The 20,478-nt window shown below is 29.2% G+C and overlaps 1 protein-coding gene across 1 annotated transcript in view; it reads right to left on the minus strand.

Annotated features, from left to right (window-relative positions):
* Positions 1 to 259: 259 nt before the first annotated feature.
* The window catches only part of LOC148238918 (uncharacterized), a 51,963-nt gene continuing 31,744 nt past the window's right edge, over positions 260 to 20,478 (minus strand). The window contains exon 3 of the mRNA XM_088187564.1: positions 260 to 1,073. Within this exon, the coding sequence (XP_088043690.1) occupies positions 705 to 1,073 (369 nt within the window). The 3' untranslated portion in view covers positions 260 to 704. The remainder of the gene's footprint in view (positions 1,074 to 20,478) is intronic.

Consider the following 20,478-nt stretch of genomic DNA (forward strand, 5'->3'; position numbering starts at 1 on the left):
TTGCCAAGGGGGTTGAACATAAAACGATATTTTTATTTCGTTATTTTGTTTCAAATCATTTTTTCAAGTCGGACAATTTCGAAGCTATTATATATAAGGGGTGACTTTATCTAGTATTTGTTTGATAGGGGGAGCGTTTCGTATAAGGGTACAAGATTACTTCTAAACAGCCAATTAATTGTAAAGCAATCACTTCACTATCAAATTACTGTTTTATATATAAGCCGCGGGTGGTGTCAAATGAAATATCCAAAAAGTAAATATCGCTAGTTTTTATTAACATTTATTAACATCAGTACGAGTTTTTTCATCATGATAAATAATACATATACGAGATTTTATTTATTTAATATTATGTATTTACAATATCGTCAATATATTTGGATGATATGTTTATATATATACAAATTGCGTTAGTTAAACATACAATTTAAATAAAGAAGTTCTATTGATTTATATATAATAAAATAAAAACGTACTACTCATTTTCTTTAACGACAGTCAATAGTTTGTTATGAAGATTTTACTTAAAAGCTAATATATTTCTAAATTGGCAGCGTAATAAATATATATATAATAATTAATTAATATGACTTAATTTGATATATTTATTTAATCTATACATTTATTATTTACAATTTATTCACAGGCGCTCGCTAAAAATATAAATATTAAGTACATAGTTTATGACTGATTTAGAGTTTTTAGACCATTTGTAGGCCTTTACTGATACTGTCTACGTGTTCTTTGGCTTTCATTCTTAGAGCTGCGATCGATGTCGTTCTCGGGTCTGGAGCCGGTGGAGCTGGAGGTGGAGTTGGAGGTCGTTCTACTAAAGCCGGTGCTAGATAACTCGGGTACGCTGCGTGCGGATGCGATAAGAATCCCGGTAGAGCTGAAAGTAGCGGTCCAGAGAGCCAAGGTTCTGAAGGAAGTCCAAGTCCATGTCCTAAGCCTGGCCCAGGACCCATACGCGATAAAGAACTGACTGCGTGATATTCTGATAGTCCTAATCTGGCTGCTTCCATTTTTTCCTGCCTGCGCCATTTCGCTCGTCTGTTTTGAAACCACACCTGAAAAAAATAAACAATATCATTAGTTATGCGTTTATATTATTTTCAAACTTAAGTTCAGTTTCATTTTATACTAGTTAATAATGGATAGATAGTTTAAAACTATCTATCATGACCTATGCAAAGCAATAAATAGAAGAGCGTTTCATTTGGCGGGCCATAAATTATATTATTTGATTCGTACGACGAGGGAAAATGTCGTGATGATATGCTACGAGACATGAAAAAGTAGAAGTAACGGGTAAACACTCACGTCACGTTGATTTACAATACATAATAAAAGAGATTTATACGAGTTGTGAACCGTGATCCCCTGTCATGACATATAACCCCCGTGACTACCCGGCTATGAAATGTTGCCGGATTATTTATCATACGATGGCCAATTTACGACCGAATAAGCTGTAAATAAGTTTGTAAGGTTGTAATTAAACAAATTTGCACAAAATTGTTTTTAAAAGGTTTTGGAAATAAAATATTTAGGTTATTTTGGCTCACGTGCTGTAGAGTAAAGCTGTCATAGCATTCAGTCAGACGTGTAACCATGGACGTGTCATTTGGTGCCTGGTTTGGTGGCTACAAGACACGCTATTTCTACATAATAAATATGGCACGATTTTATGAAATACTCGAACACTTGTGGCATAGCTAGAAATTATTTTAATAGTTGCGATAAAGCAAAAATAAATAAATAAGCAAATATACAATTTCTTTGTTTGCCGAACTAGTGAAATTAAATCAAAATATTTGCATATAACGTATAATATACTTAAATAGTGTATTATTCGTTAAAATATCAATATATAACTAAAATAAAAATAAATATATAGAAAAATGATCTGTTACAGATCGAATGGCGCAACTTTAAATTCAACATAAATTTTCCGGAGAGGTAACAACTAATAAATAATACTGTGAAATAACCAGTAAAACTTTATAAAATTTCTACATTAGTATATATATGTATTTGTAATCAATACTACTATATATCAACACATATTCACTAGAGTTGTTAACTTTTTAGTCTCGTGTGCTGAAAATATAGTTGAACAAAGTTATTTTTTTGCGATGTTTTACTTTGAAATATAATGTTCTGTTAATACAATAATAATTACTCACGTAGCGTATTTTTATAATTAACTACTATTTCCCTAAAAATGTCGAGATTAAATTAGCTTCATAGTGCTTTTTATGTTTTATAATAAATTGGACGCTAAGAATTTTTTGATCTTATTGATTAAATGTTATTTTATTAGGATATCATTTAACCGAGCTGCGCTATATAATATATTAAACTAATTCATACATATGTATATCATTTATATAAATATTATTTATATTAAATCTCAGATCACTGACGAGAGAAATTTATTTATTTATTTATTGTAAATATTATTTTGAAATATATGACAGGGGTTAGCTAAATACATTACAACAGGGTAAACACAATAAGCTTATTACTATTTAAATATACTAGTTAGACAATATCTTGAAATCAAAGTCTGTCAGTGACATTTATTTAATTAATCAATCAATCAATATGGCACTATGCACGACTTTGAATAATTTTAATTATAATTATTCGTCCGTGAGATTAAGAAAACTTATAAAAAATTAAATTTGTAATGATCGATCGATATTAAAATTATATAAAATTCACTAAATAAGATTTTTCAGATATATTTAAAAGTACTAAGGTTCACATGGGATACAAGCCTAGGTCTCTCAGGTATTAGTTACCGACTTATATCATTTGTCTATTGTGTTGGCCGTATTAGAATTCCTACATATTTCCCCTCCTTATATTTCATTTACATGGTAGTCATCAATTTTATTCAATTTAAGTAAACTTTTTTTAATATAAAATTTGCTTGTCTTTATATAAAAAATAATATAAAATGTAAAATATAAATAATTCAATTTCAAAATTCTTCAATCTAATATATTAACGGGTTGTCACAATGATATTGAACAAAAATTACAAAATTATTGATGTATCATTATGTCAAATTCTACAGCAGTTGCGGTAGCGCTTTTCATTAGCTTATTTTTCCATTTACGTTGCAAAAAATTCTCAATCATGATTGTATAATAATTGTTTCCAATTTTGAACACCCCGATCTCGTTTTATTGATTCGGCAAAACTTAACTGAATTAACCGACAAAGCTGGTAAATCTGAGAATTCAATTTATTTAAATTGTTTCCACCTAAATCCAGCTTGGTTATTATCAATTTAGGTTTGCCCATAAAAGACAATTCCGCTTTTTACGCGCTCCGCCGCATTGTAATATATTTTTTCGTCGATGGCGTGTCACGTGGAAGTAAAGGGCCTCTCAAGTGTTTCGTATAACTTTTGGTGACATTTGTGTAAACACTAAATTTATCATAACAATAGCTTATCGCAGGGCCGCTTTTTGCCCCCACAAGCTCGCCGGGCCATTTTGTCACCCATTATGCCCATAAAAAAGTTAATTTCGTGTGAACAGTCACGAATCGGCTCCCCGCAGAATTGGAGGCTTAGGCTTAATACTACAAGATCTTGATTAGGGCGCTAATAAATAAATATTTGTTCTTTGTTGAACATGCAAGTTCGGACGTATTTGATTAAATTAATTAAATTAAATTAGGTCGATAAGTTAATTATTTAAACATATTCAAATGTAAAAACGGAAATAATGTTAGTGACGAGTAAAAAAATGATTTAAAATCTTTAAATTTTTACAATACATATTTTCGATATAATATGCATTGATAGAGTTTTCTCTATCATGGCTTGTTCAAATTTTAACGGAAGTTTAATGTTTAATCTCAAAACGCAACGGTCATAAAAGTTTAATAAGAAAACAGCCAGGAGAACAAATCAAATTACACCTCCAATATTTATAATGAAAATTGGGTGAGCACTAAGCCTCCCTCCGGCTGATCATATGTATAAAGCAATAAATTTTGTGCAAGATTCGCTCCCGACAACAACATCAACAACTTATATTAGAGCTCTCAAACTTAAAACTTACTGAGTTCGTATGAACTCGAAACCAAATGATGCCACTAATCACGAGAAGATCAAGAAAATCACCGCTTCTCTCTTCCCGTCAATTCTGAAGAACTTGAACTGGCTTTGGAGACAACTGCATACTTTAGATGCAGATACGGATAAGCGGACTACACTGATGCATAAAAATAATTATACAGAATTATACGTGAACGTGACTCAAATTGTCGCACAAATATCAATTATTATCGTAATAAATTTGTATTATATGAAAATTAAAAATACTGGAAACCAAAAAGTGCCGCTTATCACGAGAAGATTAAGAAAATCACTGCTTCTCTCTTCACGTCAATCATGATCCAGCCCAACTCGCTTAAAAGACAACTGCTTCTTTTGGATGCAGACATGGATAAGCGGACTACACGTATATATAAACATAATTATACGTGAATGTGACGCAAATTGTCGCACAAATATCAATTATTATCTTAGTACCTTTGTATTGTGTCAAAATAAACACCCCTGATACATAGATCAGAGTGTCAATATGATTCACATATGAGAGAAAAATATGGATATAATAAATAAAATTTAAGGTTTATAAATAAATGAAAAAAAATATTTAATCATTAAACGATTTGTATGATTAAAAATCAGCAATGCTTTTAATATTTTAAAGCGATATTTATAATTAAAAAATGCATATTCTCTATAGAACTATATCATGTAGAATCCAGGAGCATGCGAGGAACATAAAAAAAGTGTTATTATTTTAATTTAATTATTATCAGATGTGGTTTTGGTGTCGAATATTATGAGTCTTGGGAACTACAATATTTAATAATTAGATTAAACTAAAGTTCTTGATGATATAAAAATTATATTTAATTCTGCAAGAAGAATAGTTTAATAAATCAATTGTGTTTATTTTTGTCGAGTGGAATTAGCGAAAAGGTAGTACTCGAGGATCTTATACTGAATTCAAAAAGCCTCAACGTTAAGAAGTAAGGTGGGCAGTACAATATAATAGCTTTTGAGGCGCTTTTTTAAAAAATATAAAATAGGCGTGAACTTATGGAAGCATTTATTAATAACTACATGCGTTTCTCTTTCTTGTTCCATTATCGTTACAGAATTTCACATGCATTTTTCTCTTTCGGTTATATCCAATATGATTGCTGACCCGTTACGGGTCAATGAGGCACGCGCTAGACGCACGCGAAAACAACCACCAAAGCATTGAAATGCTTTTATGCTAATTGCCAATTTTGCGCAACAACTATGATTAATAGTAATTCAATGTGATTCCGACCGCAGATTAAATTTCAATTGTGCGAATAAATTCAATAAAATGCCAATATCGAATAAATTATGTGGTAAATATGTTTATTGCGTGATGTTAACGCACGCCGTAATTTGCAATTCAAATTGGTAATATATAAACAATACTATTTTTGTATGGCTGAGAATAAATAAATTTTGATCTATTACACTTAAAAACATTGGTTCTCCACACACGAAAATCACCCTTACCAGTAACTATAATATAAAATAGTTAAGAAAATAGCAAAAAAAATAGGTTGAAATCTATAGATTAAATATTATATATTCTTAAGTGCTTAAATTATCACAGTGCAACTTAAATAGCAAAATTGCTCCTATTACATATATGAACGAATATTGATTTTCTTGTCAGCAATTTTATTTTACCATGTAGTATTGGATTATTTATTTTATTTTGTTAATTGATTACAATTTATCATGTTTAAGTGTTTAACTGACCACGAGAAAAATGTGCACAATATATTATTAACCCAATCTGAACACATTCGCGCAAGTCAGAAAGATTAAGCCAAAATTATACAATATCATAAAAAATAATTACACGGCAATCAAAAGTAATGCGCGTTTATTCTAGCCGCAAGCTCACGTGTTAAGTTCAAAAAGGGGTAAATGTGAAGGGAAAAGATCTTCACCCAATAAAAAACGAAGCTTTTCGCGTCTGGCGCGTCGTAAAATTACGCACGCCTGCGGCCATAAGTTCGAGGTTTTATCTGTTTTTTCATTGAAATTTGTTGGGTAATCGAATTAAGAATATTGTTTATTTTCTGCCCCCTCGTTCCGGGGGTGAGTCGTGTGACGTCAAATCGTTGCCAGACACGTTAGCGTGCTGTGGCGTGCTACGTCGAACAATTCACCCCTGCGAGGTGAACCGGCTCACAGTTTCACCGTATAATAAGAATATGAAAAATAACATTATGAAGAAGTGAATAAAATATATTTTATTGTGCTGTGAAATGGTAACGGAGAAAAAGAAAAATATACGAAAATGTATGTTCCATGTCTATGAATCATATTTCATACAATATATCAAGCATATCTATGCTAATTTATTATTATAAATTAAATAACACGTTTAATTAATATGTTTGTGTTGAAGTTAACGTTGAACTTGAATGTGCAAATATAAATCTTATTGCTGGCAATCGGAAGTGGTAAATGTTTTTTTTATGGTATAAGATGTATTAGTTTTCATTTCCTGTTAAGTAAAAAATTTGCATTATATATAAATTACACCGTACAGAAATTTTGCACTTATATGACACAAAAATTAAGTTACTTGTAAAATTACATGATTTTTTTAATATTTAAAAAATAGTACACAAAAACTGGCGTGCCGTCATTAGGCTAGTCCATTAAAATCTTTACCCTAAGATTTAAAAATATTAAAAATACAATTAAAAATAATTTAAGACGTTGTTCATATTTTTGACAGGCCAAAACCACAACCAGTGTGTAAAGTTTTTATTAACACATATTTTTAATTTACATTAGTCTTGTATCGTCTCTAAAAATCAGGCTGAACTCTTCAATTTCCATTGTTTTCGTAACTGAACCTGGTCTAACTTGGAAGTGAAAAGTAAATGCTTTTTCGGCTTATATGTCGTCTCGGTCGATACTCAGCGAAGCTCTACTTTGTGTGAGTTTCGCTCAAAAGTCGGAAGCTAAGTGACAATTCTGGATAAATTCAGTACGCCTGTTTCAAACTATTTTTTTATTGTTTATTAAATATATTTTTTTGCATAGCATAGGTTGATGTAATGATGTAATTTTATGAAATGCAGATCTTAGTACCTCTATACCCATTCCATCGCATACATCGATCATTAAGGCTTTGTATGGGCTTTTAATTCAAAAAGGATTATATAATTCCGACATAAAAAAAACTTAAAAATTACAAATAAGATTAGATTCATATGCTTTTAGCAAGTCTTGTCGACAAACTACGTTTACAATCGATTTTAAATGGTATTAAAACATGCGATAAAAAGTGAAACTTGAGAAACAGGTCGGAATCAAATTTTAAAATTATATTATTGAAATAATATTTGAATATTAGCGAAACAATACCCATGAATTCTGGTAATAAGGTGGCACACAAAAACAATTTTTGAAATCTTTGGATTATATATATTCCCTAGCAACAACTTATAGAAGTGCTTTCCGAAGCACACTAGTCGACGCGACTCGAGGGAATCATATCCCAGCATAACTTAAATGAAAAAAAGTGAATCATATTTATATTTTCATAGTCATACTTGCAGGGACTAGCTTCTTAACCCTCTGAGCGGTATCGCCGTTCATGTACGGCGGTCAATATTTCACTTCTTTGAAGTACCCTAGATAGTTATATATTTACATATATAACTAAAGAAATAATACGATTATATTTAAATGATATTTTTTAATAATTTTTAAAAAGTTTTAAAAAAGTAGAAAAAAAATATTCAAAAAAGCGATAGAAGAATTGCACTCACATATAAATAAATCATTTGGAAAATTAATGTAATTTGTACCATTATCAGTTAATTTAATGTTACTATTTATTTATAGTAAGTTATATGTTAACTAATTTTGTTATTGCTTTTTCAATAAAAAATGTCTGTTCCAATATTTTTCACAATTTTTCTTTATGATTTTAGACTTGGTCTGATTGACTTACCTAGTTGGTACAGATTTATCTCGTTGTAATGCATTGGACTAATGTCTGTCACGTTACAACGAAAGATTTAAAATATATAAATCTATGGTTGAAGTAGAGAAATATAATATATAAAAAATAAATGTAAATGTGAAAATCATCCTATATTATTTGCTGATTGAAATTTTTTCCATACCTAGTATGGAAAACTATTTTTATTATTGATCATTACCTTACGGTGTAAAAATATTAAAGCAATTATTTTATAAATTTTATATGTATTTGTGTTAGAAATATTATATTAACATATAATATGCGTGATGATGTGTTTGCTGGGTTTTGAGAATAGCGCGCGTGATTGATTAAACTTGGACAGTTTTATTGAACGAGCGACGAGGGTTGCCATAATACAAATAAATATATTATAGGTGGTGACAACATTGCACTACCAACTACCAGCTGCCAGGCACCTACACAGACTGCTGACTGGTCACGCGATTTTTTGACTTGGTTGCAATTTAATTTACTAATAATAACAATAGTTATTCAGATGGGTTTAAATATTATCTTTTACTTTTAAAGCTTTTGAATTATTATTAACTAATGTAAAGATTTTGGAATAGTTTGTTGTGTGACACATATATGTTTTATTTGAGTTTTCGTTAAACATTACTTTCAACTAGCGTTTCTAAAGTCTTGGGTTTTTTCAATTCCCGGGACTCGAGACACAAATTTTTAAATTACAAATAATTCCTAGAACTCTAGACTTTGATTATTTTTCGTTTAAATAATGGAAAAAAATGTATGTTAAAAAATTAACTTATATTATCTGTTGAAAAACATGACGGGTAAAAATTTATTAAAACAAATTGAACATATTTTATTAGATATATTTTTAATGGATATTTTATCTCGTTTTCATTAATCTCGTCAGCAAATTCGCTCTTTACATATTTTTGTAAAATTGTACCTTTCGTTAGATTTTTTCGAAATAATTTGATTATTTATCGAGTCATATTTAGAACCTTATTAAAGCTCGGTTTCAGACATAGTTTTTCATTTGGAATTTCTGCACTCTCATTATTTTAAAAGTATTCATCGTCGTTGTCCTCTTCATTAGAATCTTCACGTGTTTTACATTCATCCTCTTTCTGGTATAAAACTTTTATAGCGCCTCACGTCCATATTTTTCATGACAATTTCTCTATCAGTTGTTACTGTAACAACGTCAGTTTTAAAAATAATTTCAAATTCTTACTATGCAGATTTTATTTTGAAAAAATAATGTGCGATATATAAAATAAAATTTTAAGTCGCTGGTTATTCTTTTTAAATTCCCAGGACTTGAGACAGCGAAAAATCTTTAAATTTCCGGGTTGTTATCTGTGAATGAGATCTATACTTTTCTGTTATATATAAATAAACGTACATATGCTAGAATCTTTAACTGATTTCAGATTTAAAGATACCGATCTATTATGTTCAATAATATTTAGCACTAAAGTGGTATGTAACATTTTAAAACTAATTAGTTGGTTAAAATAAACCAATGTGTTGTATATAACATATACATTGATTTTTGTATAGCATTTATCGAAATAGATTGAATGGATGTGGTTGAACGAGTTGTCAGCGATGGAGGAAGTTAATTTTGACAAGTCGTCAAAATCGTGATGTTTTGCACGTGACAGAAAAAAATTGATGTATTGTATAGAATCATATATGTATGAGTATGATGTATATATGTAGATAAGCTTTAGTATTTTTTATTATAATAGATTAGCTCGAGAGTTATTTCATCACATTGTTGGATGTGAATTTATAGATTTAGACAAGATTTATATAAAAACTGATACTTAATAAACCGAATTGTTATTAATCGATGAATTAAAACATATGCTTCTAAATTTAGTATACGAGAAACTAAAATGTTTATAAATAAAAATACTATTTAAATTGCCGTGTTTATGCAAATATTTATATCTATTGTATACACCAAATGTATGTATACCTAAGTATGTACAAATTGTGAATTCAAACTGGCAAATGAAATAGAAGTTTCGGGTTGAAAGGAATAAGCAAACTCAATAACTCGCTACGAAACGCAATATCGAAAAACGTCTGAGTTATTGTGCGGGAAACTTTATCGGACAAATCAGGATCCGAAGAAGGATACTATTTGCTTAGGGGAAATCTCCGGAGAGCAAATGTTTGAAAAGGTCTATAAATTAGATTTTCAATTTTGCAAGTTTAGCATTCGAGTGCCCTTTGTCCGGCCGTAAGTGGAAAATGCCCGAAGAAGAAACAAATTTCGGTGCCCTAGAGATCGTACGAGCTCATTATATTACACATTTTAATTCAGTGAGAATAAATTACTATATATAAAGTAATGTTATACTCAGTAAAAAAAAATGGAATATAGCTATCATTTATATTAATTAACGACCAAACGGTGAAAATGTATTGATTACAATGTATTACCAGATATTAACATATTATACCTTCTCTCTCATATATCTCTTTCATACCTTGTATCATAAGCCCAGTTACAGAATTACATGGCACAAAATCCTATTTATAAATGGCAGTGATAATACATTTATGCATTATCAATATTAAAATGCATGTAACTATAAAATTATTGTAATTAATTAATTCTTTGGACTAAAATTTTTTGCTGCGAAGTAAAAAATTTAAAGTTCCACCACCGGAAGAGTCGTGTTTGAGGATATACTGTACACTAAATGATCCTTGGACACTGTATGTTAATACTGTTTATTATATATAATAATAAACATGATACGTTTCATGTATGTATATAATTTTCTGGTATTTACTGCTGCTCTTGCGATTTTCCCGATCCTTTCTTACAACAAGCCGACCAGAGAAACAGTTTTCGCCCGCCGGGTAAAAGCTGATATAAAAATGGTCGTCGGTGTGGGGCTAACTTGTTTATCGAATTTGTGCTCCCTTTGAAGGCAGCTCTTGCCGGAAAATTGCTATTGGTTTTGTAAATTTCACCTTTTCAACCGTTCACCACACAGCGCCGTATCTGATGGAATTTCTTGATGCGATAATTCCGCCAGGCGACACAAGATATCGTCTTTTATTTAATTAAATTAAATTATATTAAAATTTACTATATTTTAATATAATTTAATTTAATCTTTAATATAAGTCCTTATATTAAAGTCATGATTTTTAAGACCAGATGAACAAGTTATTAAAGTAATTAATTAATATTAATATTATAATATAGTTTTTATGGTGGTTTATTGGTTTTTACGATTAAAGAAAATAAATACTAATATTTGTTGTAGTATTATTTGATTTTATTTAAGTATTTTTTGAGTATTGAAAATATTGTAGTCTAATGGAAAGTTTGAGTAATATGACACAAACAATATTTAGAAAATTCTAGGAAAATATAATGAAATTTATTTTGATGATATCAATTGGAGTGCTGGAACGTATTAAATTATTATAAGGTTCTTAATAAATGATATGTATTTATATGTATTATATTATTGTATTTGTAGTAAAAATAAAAAAGATAAAAATAATTATTATGTTTATAAACTAGGTATGATTAAACATATGATTTTATTACCGAATATATATTGGCAAAATGCAAATAATCATTAATCCATTTTTTCTTCTACACTTTGTTCTATGTGGACAATTTTGTGATTTTTGTGACTTTTTTATCATCAGCTGTCATCGCTAGCAGCTATTAGTTGGCAAATCTTATTGCTAGGTCTATCTACTTAATTTTTTTAGTCTTATTGTAAATTTTATTTGTTTAGCAATTAGGGTGATCTTTTAGTCGGTTCATGTATTTTTTGGTATGATTGCCTATACGTCACGTTTTCTGTCTGTAGTTAGTATTAAAGAATACTGGCGGGCAATTCACTTTTCTCATGGAGAAAATTACATCAACAAATTTTGTTTCAAATGCTTTTATCTTCCATTTCTTCAGCCACTTCCGAATTCTGCCGATATTTTCTTGTAGTAAAGTGATGCCAATACCACAATATCATTAGCATATTTAATCACCTTGGTATGTTCCATCTTTAGGAGATCTGCAGTATACAATAGATATAAGACGGGTCCATGCACGCTTCTGTGGTACACCAAAATTTATTAAAAAAAAAGTTGCTTGTTATTCTCCACGCTTAATTAAAAAAAGGCGATTGGTAACAAATAACTTTAATATTCTGAAAAAATGATGAGGTCGGTTTATTTTTATTTTATATATAATAATCTCTAATGCCTGACAGATGTCCAAATATGCTAGAAGTTAGTATCGTTTTTCATCCGGGTCTTCAGATATTTTACTAGTGATTTTGTGTGCCTGTTCAGTAGTTGAATGCTCCTTCCTTAATCTAAATTTATGTTTAGGAATAAGGTTTGTATGATTTTATATTGGCTTATGTGCTTAGAGGAACCATCTTTTTAAAGATTTTATCTGTATACTTTATCGGTTCTGGTAGCAATATTATTTTTGTAACTTTCTACTGGTTCAGGCAATATGTTACTCTTAGTATGTTATTAAATATGTATATTTATAATGATTTTTATATATTTCTATGCCAGTTATTTTATTAATCTACCTGTAATACTATGGTGTTTTTTAAAGCTTAGATCCTTCATTATTGTTGATTTGAAAACAATATATTTTTTTTCATACATCATTTCAATATTCTTTGAAAAATATTAAATTTTAAGATAATTGCTATTAAAGTATTGAATAAATAAATAAAATATGGTTATGAAATTATACAACATAATTACAGGAATGAAATGGTGTGAATCATATAGAATATCTATAAAATTAATATTTTTAATAATAATAATATTATTATTTATATTAACTATTTTTATTGTTATTTTTAAACATGCACATTATGTGTTTTTAAACTGTTGACGACCGCTGCATGTATACATAGCGAGAAGAAATTAGGCCGTAATATAATAATGGGGAAATTTGCGTTGAATAGAAGCAAATTGGACGGAAAATCTAACGGCTCAACCTGCCGCCGAGGAAAATTAATTATTTCCATGGAAAGTGCTTTTTTCTTTATATATTTATATAACCCGCCTTTATTTTTCGACGCTGCTTAATTTTTATTGCTTACGTACGCAACGTTATTTTGCTCGGATAAATAGAATTCCTCTAATATTTCCACACTTTTTTTAATGGAAACAAATACAATTTAATATTTTTTATATCACACAGAGTAGATGCGCCATCTCTATTGCATCCCAATTTAGATCGTCTTCTGTGCAAAGGAAGTGTATGTAGCTCCGTTCTGGTTGCGCAAAACTCTCGCAAGAAGTGTAAATAAAGGTTTTCCAAGACTCCCCTATGCCATTTTCTATTTCCCTCCATTCTACACCGCCAGACTGGGCGGTCTCTAGCGGGGAAGTTTTAGAAAATCTTTCTTCGCCCCCATTTTACTTCTCGTTTCCCGTTTAGCCTTTGGTGCGAATTTCGCCTCTATCTCAAGGTTTGCCTCTTGACGTACGGAGAGAAGGGAAGCTACCCTCCGAATATTCAATGCTACACACACACAGATAAACTCTGTTTATTTGCGTAACACTCGCAAATAACGCAACATGTTATTAAGGAAATAGTGGTTCCATTACTGGGCAACATATTTTTTATATATTATTTATATAAATAATGTTGTGACATTGTTGGAAACTTTTATATTATTTTTAATATAAAATTTATTAAATAATTGTACAATAATTTGTGTTATGTTATGTAGTACAATTTATCTCCTAAAACAATATAAATACAGTTGGGATTTCATGGGTTTAATTTTTGCTATTTATATTAGGTAATCGGAGAACAAATAATGTGACATTTAATTTCGAATAAAACATATTTAAATTAATGATTATTAGAATTTTAAATGCAAAATATATTCAAGTCATCTTAATAAAAGAACGCAACAGTGAAAATGCGTAATTTTTTTATTGTTTAAGAAGTTTTATGTTTAATTTTTGTTTCGATTACATATTTTTAATCAACATTAAAACATATAAAATATATTAATTTATAGTTCGTCTTATATTTTTTATTGTTTAGGTTTAAAATAGATTAAAGAAATGTTCTGTAAAAAATGCTACAAAAACTGATCAGTGTTTTTTTCACAAAAATATAGTTTTTTTTTAGTTGTTTTGTGTTCTTTATTGATAGTGATTCTATTATATAATTTTTTACTTGTACCGTATTACTACGCATTTCATTTTGGGATTCATATATTTTTTGTTGCCACACTATTTAAAATATTTAATTTATTTAATATAATTTATATTTCATTAACCTTCTTTTATTACGAATATTTTTTTGGCGAAAAATATAAAATAATTTTATATAAAATTTTCGTAATTTAAATTTTTAAAATTGCCAGTTTATATTTAATTTGGCACAAAATTGCGAATCAAGCTGACTTAAAAATCTATACGAGATATTTCCAAAATCATTTTTTCGTAAAAGTTTCGAGAAAATCTATTATCGTTATCGTGTCATTAAAAACATATATATACCACATAAAATAATTTTATACTGACAGTCGAAGAAACTGTATAGATTTTTTTATGAAATTGCAATATAAGAGTCCATTCAATAAATAGTATTTCTATCTACCTAATATTTATGCTTGTAAAAAATAATTACAGCTATATAAAAACTACATATCCTTACATGTATAAGTTAGCAAAAAAAAATACTCGTAAGAACGACTATAACAAAAAGTAAGAGTGTAAAAATTAATAATAAATAAGTTCGAGATTTACAAAAAATATTCATAATATAAATAAGTTGAGCTAGCTTTTTACATATATTTCTTTAGGTATAAGCAAATTGTAATATCGTTTTCTAGTTCTTGGAACTACAAATAAAAAAAATGTATGTTCTCTAAGTTAATAGTTCAAAATTGTATTAAAATATTAATAGACCTTGTGTTACACCTCTTGTTTACGCGAACAAAGAAGGAAAAATGTAAAATTGAATTAAATGTTTAGATGTCAGAGGGTTTTACGGCAAAGTTCAATCTCACAATAAGCTGGGTAGTTCAAGTCTTGCTCCACGGGATGGCCTGTGTGTGACAGGCGTTATTTAGGGAACCTAACAAGCCAACTTTGGTACACAATGCTTCAAAAACATGGCTGCCGGAGACGTCTTCCGAACTCACCTTCCAATATTTTTTTCAATAAATAAAATAAAACATATAAATATTAGTTCAAAAATATTTTTTTACAATTCAGTAAATTTTAAATTAATAAATTGATATATTTTACTATTTTTTAACGATTATGTAATAAATTTAAAGGCGCAACTTTAAATCTTACACAAACATATACTATTCAATTTATATCGTATTTGAGAAATCCATTGACGTATATGATGATTATATTGAAAAGTCAATCTCAAATAATATGATTTAGAAATATTTCTTATACTTTGTATCTACATTTTTAAAATATCCCCTGTATATATTTGGTGGTAGAAAATAACATTTTATAATATAAAGCACTATACTTAGAAAGTTATTTATTTAGAATTAGGGTCAAACGTTAAGATTTCACACACATCGTAAATGGAAAACATTGACTTAATGAGAAGCACTTGATAGGTTGGTAATGAGAGGCGGTGGGTTAGGGTGGCGAAACAGTCCAGGGAAAGTAATAACTGGAGAACACATTTTGATTAAAGCGTTAATTAATTTACGGTACCGTGCGCTGTGGTTTGTATCGTTCAGGCACACCTCCGTTAACCTGAAACGCTTTAATCGAATGCACCATCATAATTATGTATACCTGTGAATATACACACTCATATGTGTATTAGGGAAATATGTGGGTGTGTGAAGAAAAATCATGCGACAATTCGAAACAAATCAGAGTGGGTAAAGGGGGTGAGTTGTGTATATAGTAAGAGACTTTGAATTGGAGAGGGTTTTACGACGAAAAACGTTTTTAATAAAGTTTCCAAACCAAATGAAAAAACCGAGTTAATTTGACACACGGGGCCAATGTGCCATGAATTCGGGCAGAGGCGGCGCGCGATATTTTTAAATTATAATTTTAATTGTATTTATAAATATTTTTAATAATTTAATAAATTCACTCAAATTGAAAAAGTTACACTTGATCTATATTCATGTTTTTAAAAATACTAAAAAAGAGAATACATCTAATTATTGGTTAAATTTAATTTTAAATATGACATATTTGAGAGCAATATTCATATTTTATTGCAATTGTTGAAAAGACATATTGTACATCAACAAATAGGTATTCCTTTAATATTTAAGAAATGTGATCATAATTTTATTTTGAGTTTTATTTTTTTAATATTATAAATCTGTTTGTAACAATGCAAGTAATAAATATATCAATATTTTAAAGAAGCGTATACATTTTTAAAATTTCAAAATAATTTATTAAACTTCCGTAGAACATTCATTGCTACTCGAAATTATTAAATGTAATTTAAAACATACTTTTCAAAAACATACACATATATATATATATATATATATATATATATATATATATATATATATATATATATATATATATATATATATATATATATATATATATATATATATATATATATATATATATATATATATATATATATATATATATATATATATATATATATATATATATATATATATATATATATACACATATAAGTCCTTGTTAATTATAAATATAAATTTCCAAATAAATATTATTAAATAATTAAAAAAAAACGGAAAATTATTTTGTGCAGCCCATGGCTGAATCGCTTTGAGCGCTCCTCGATCAATTTACCCGTACTAAAAAACAGAGGGTCGTCTATTGGGTTCCATTCAGCTTTACAATTGCGGACGTTCAAAGCATATTTTTGACAATTTGAAATTCAATTAAAACATTTTATTAACATTAATATTTCCGATAAGTTTCCCATCTGAGACACTGAGCATAAATCTCAGCTTCTAAACTCATACCACATAATAATGAGCTGTTTGCTGACAAGTCGGCTTAGCTGCATACAGGATTGACACAAAATCATGTTTGCTCACATACAGGGGCTGGGGGTGGGCACGCTAAGGGCTGTAATTTGGCCCGCGAGGTCACGTGCTTGCCACGTGGCCTGGCAAATACCAGTCGGGATATTGTTACTTATTATTTATCGTACGCCAGTGTTTGAGGGTGGATTGATTTTTTTGTTCCGTGTTTGGCGAGCGTGTCGCAATAATGGTAATGCTCGGGGACATGTTGACTTTGTCGCATAATTAGGCTCCTCTTAGAAATCGGCCCCTGTTCGACATTCGAAACTATTAATTATGTTGTATTTCAACGATTGAATGGTTGGTTGGTTTGTCAAAATTCATTTTTAAATTATAATTAATTTGATACCGGGGAAAATGTGGAGAGTGGCACGTTGGAAAAGCATTAAAATATACATTTAAATTCTATGGAATATGTAAAAATATAAACAATAAACATCAAATGTTTCAAAGTAATACCACTAGTACGTTTATATACTTTTAGTTTTAAGTAACAAAAAAAAACTAGTGGACAGAAATAATACAAGACTTAACAGATACCTTCGATAATAAAAATATCAATGAATTTAAGTTAACATTAGATAGATCCACCTTGGGGATTATTATTAATTAATTATACTCCTCTGCTCCCATTATTCAGATACATATAATGTGTGAAATTATAAATCAAGCATTTGAAAATTTTCATCTCCACTGTCACTGAAACCAATATTGAAAAACTAAGAAAGTTAATGCCAGAAATAGCAATACTTCAGAAATCAAAATGTTGTACTGTTACAATTTTTTTTGTCTTAAGTTTGGGTAGTGCAAAGCAATTTGGGTTGTGTAAAAAAATCAACAAGTACTAGTATAGAGGTAATTATCTACCTCTATACTAGTACTTGTTGATTTTCTATAGACGTAAATACTGAGCACCAGCGAATCTTGGGACCATAAGTAAAATGTACAGCAACGAACTATCGGGTTGTTCTACAAGTCTTTGTGTTTTTTTTAACTGTGGGTTAAATGAGTAAAATAAAATAAAACGTGCAGTACTCTTACTAAATTACGGATTCTCAATATTTTTTTACAATTTTCTTGCACATGTTAATCAATTTTATTATATCTGATTCGAAACAAAATGTAATTTTGCAAGCAATAAATTCTTTAATGTCGTTTTTTATATCTGATTTTGAAAAATATTTTTTTCCATCTAAAACTGTTGCAGGGCTCTAACTATATGATAGTCATTTAAAGAAATGTCTGAAGAATACGGTGGGTGAGAAAGGATTTCCCAAAAAAGTCTATTGAATTTTTTTACTGTCTTCTTTGATACTTGAGGATGAGCTATGTCTGGCGTAAATTAACCTAACCTATTAATTCTTAAGGGAAGATATTTTTCATGGTCTGAGTCGCTTTTAAACGAATTAGTTGAGCACGCTATGTGTCTGTCTTGATTGTCTGTCTATAATCCAATACTTCATTATGAAGTATGCTCTTCATATCCCACCAAATGCATAACATAATCTTATTGGAATTTGTGGTTGATTCACTGTATTTTACGTCGCATAAAGAATTCACTTCTTCAGTAACAATTCGATTCAAAAATATTTTTTAATAATCTGGAATCATTAATTATTGGCATATTGAGATTCGCTGTGCGAGGTTTTCCTCATAAAATGGATGAAATACGCATATTCTGAAAATTAACACCTTTCCTAAGTATTAAAATATCTGTGAACTAATATAAGTGACACTTTGAGATTTTGTGCTAGCTTCTGTATTTTTAATCTCGGACCTGCTTTGATGGCAGCCCTAATTCCTCACTAACAACCCGCCCTTACATAGGTATTTACTGGCAAAATTCATGAAACGAAATTATATATATATATATATATATATATATATATATATATATATATATATATATATATATATATATATATAATATATATATATATATATATATATATATATATATATATATATATATATATATATATATATATATATATATATATATATATATATATATATATATATATATATATATATGTATATATATATATATATATACACACATATATATATATATATATATATATTCGCGAGTATAATTTTTTTTAAATCTCGGGATTCATCGCGATTTATGCTTTCTTGTCGTATTCTATATTTCGGCCGTGATTTTCTGGCCATGATCACGAATTGCTTGCGACAAAAAAATAAATAAATATATATATATATATATATATATATATATATATTTATATATATATATATATATATATATATATATATATATATATATATATATATATATATATATATATATATATATATATATATTTATATAATAAAATTAAGTATAGGGCATAATTTCTCAATCCCAGTACCTCAATTACTCAATATTGAAGTAAATTAAAATAAATTTGGCTAAAATATATTAAAACAGTATCTTTCTGTACTTTTAATTAAATTAAATCCACCCAATCAATACCGGGTACAGGTTAAGTTAAGACAGTACAGCGAGATCAGCGACAACAAAGGCGTAAGTGAGTGTGTCAAGCTTGGGAAGTGCGCGGAGTTCCGTTGTTTGCCGAAGAGTTTACCCCGCAACGGAGCGCGAGCCAGTTTCCCTTTGAAGCTTCCAATTTAGAAGTAATGCTGAAAATACAGAGCTTAATTAAGTTTATATCTAAAACGAGGATTTAATTAATTTAGTTGTTTGCCGGCGCGGCGGCAGGCTGGAGGGAAGGGGGCACGGGGGCCGAAGGGGCTCCGGGGGGCGGAGGTCGGAGGTTGGCGGGCGGCGGGGCTTCGGTCCTGATTGGCCGCTCCCGCCCCGGGCAGCATCCCCGGTACACACAAGATGATGTTTTGTGGAGGGCAACACTCAATTACGCACGCATACATACACATTCGACCGATTTATGTGATATTGAAAGAGCGACAAACGTAACACAAACTGAGATCGGAAATACTGCACATGTTGGTAGAACGACCTCCGCCTAGGCATAATTTGCATTGCAACTATTAAATGGATTTATAAGGAAATTTTACCACGCATTTAGTAATTTAAATTAAATCATGTAACGCAATTTTTTGTATAATACGTGTTTTATTTGTTTCTGGTATGATACTAATCTCGGGCCTAATACATAGTATTCTAATGGAGGATTTCATACGCACAATAATAAATCGAGTATATTTAAATAAATAAAAATAATTATTTATCTAGAATATTTTCAGATAATAAATTACAGGCGTTAGACAAAATAAATTCTGTTCATATAGCGGGATTCGATCACATTTACCTGCTAATGATACGCTATAACGATAAATAACAATTACAGTAGACAAATTGAAGATTAAAC

The sequence above is a fragment of the Plectrocnemia conspersa genome, unplaced genomic scaffold (genome assembly GCF_051122295.1).
Source record: "Plectrocnemia conspersa isolate PC_06_02 unplaced genomic scaffold, ASM5112229v1 ptg000001l, whole genome shotgun sequence".
Taxonomy (NCBI): domain Eukaryota; kingdom Metazoa; phylum Arthropoda; class Insecta; order Trichoptera; family Polycentropodidae; genus Plectrocnemia; species Plectrocnemia conspersa.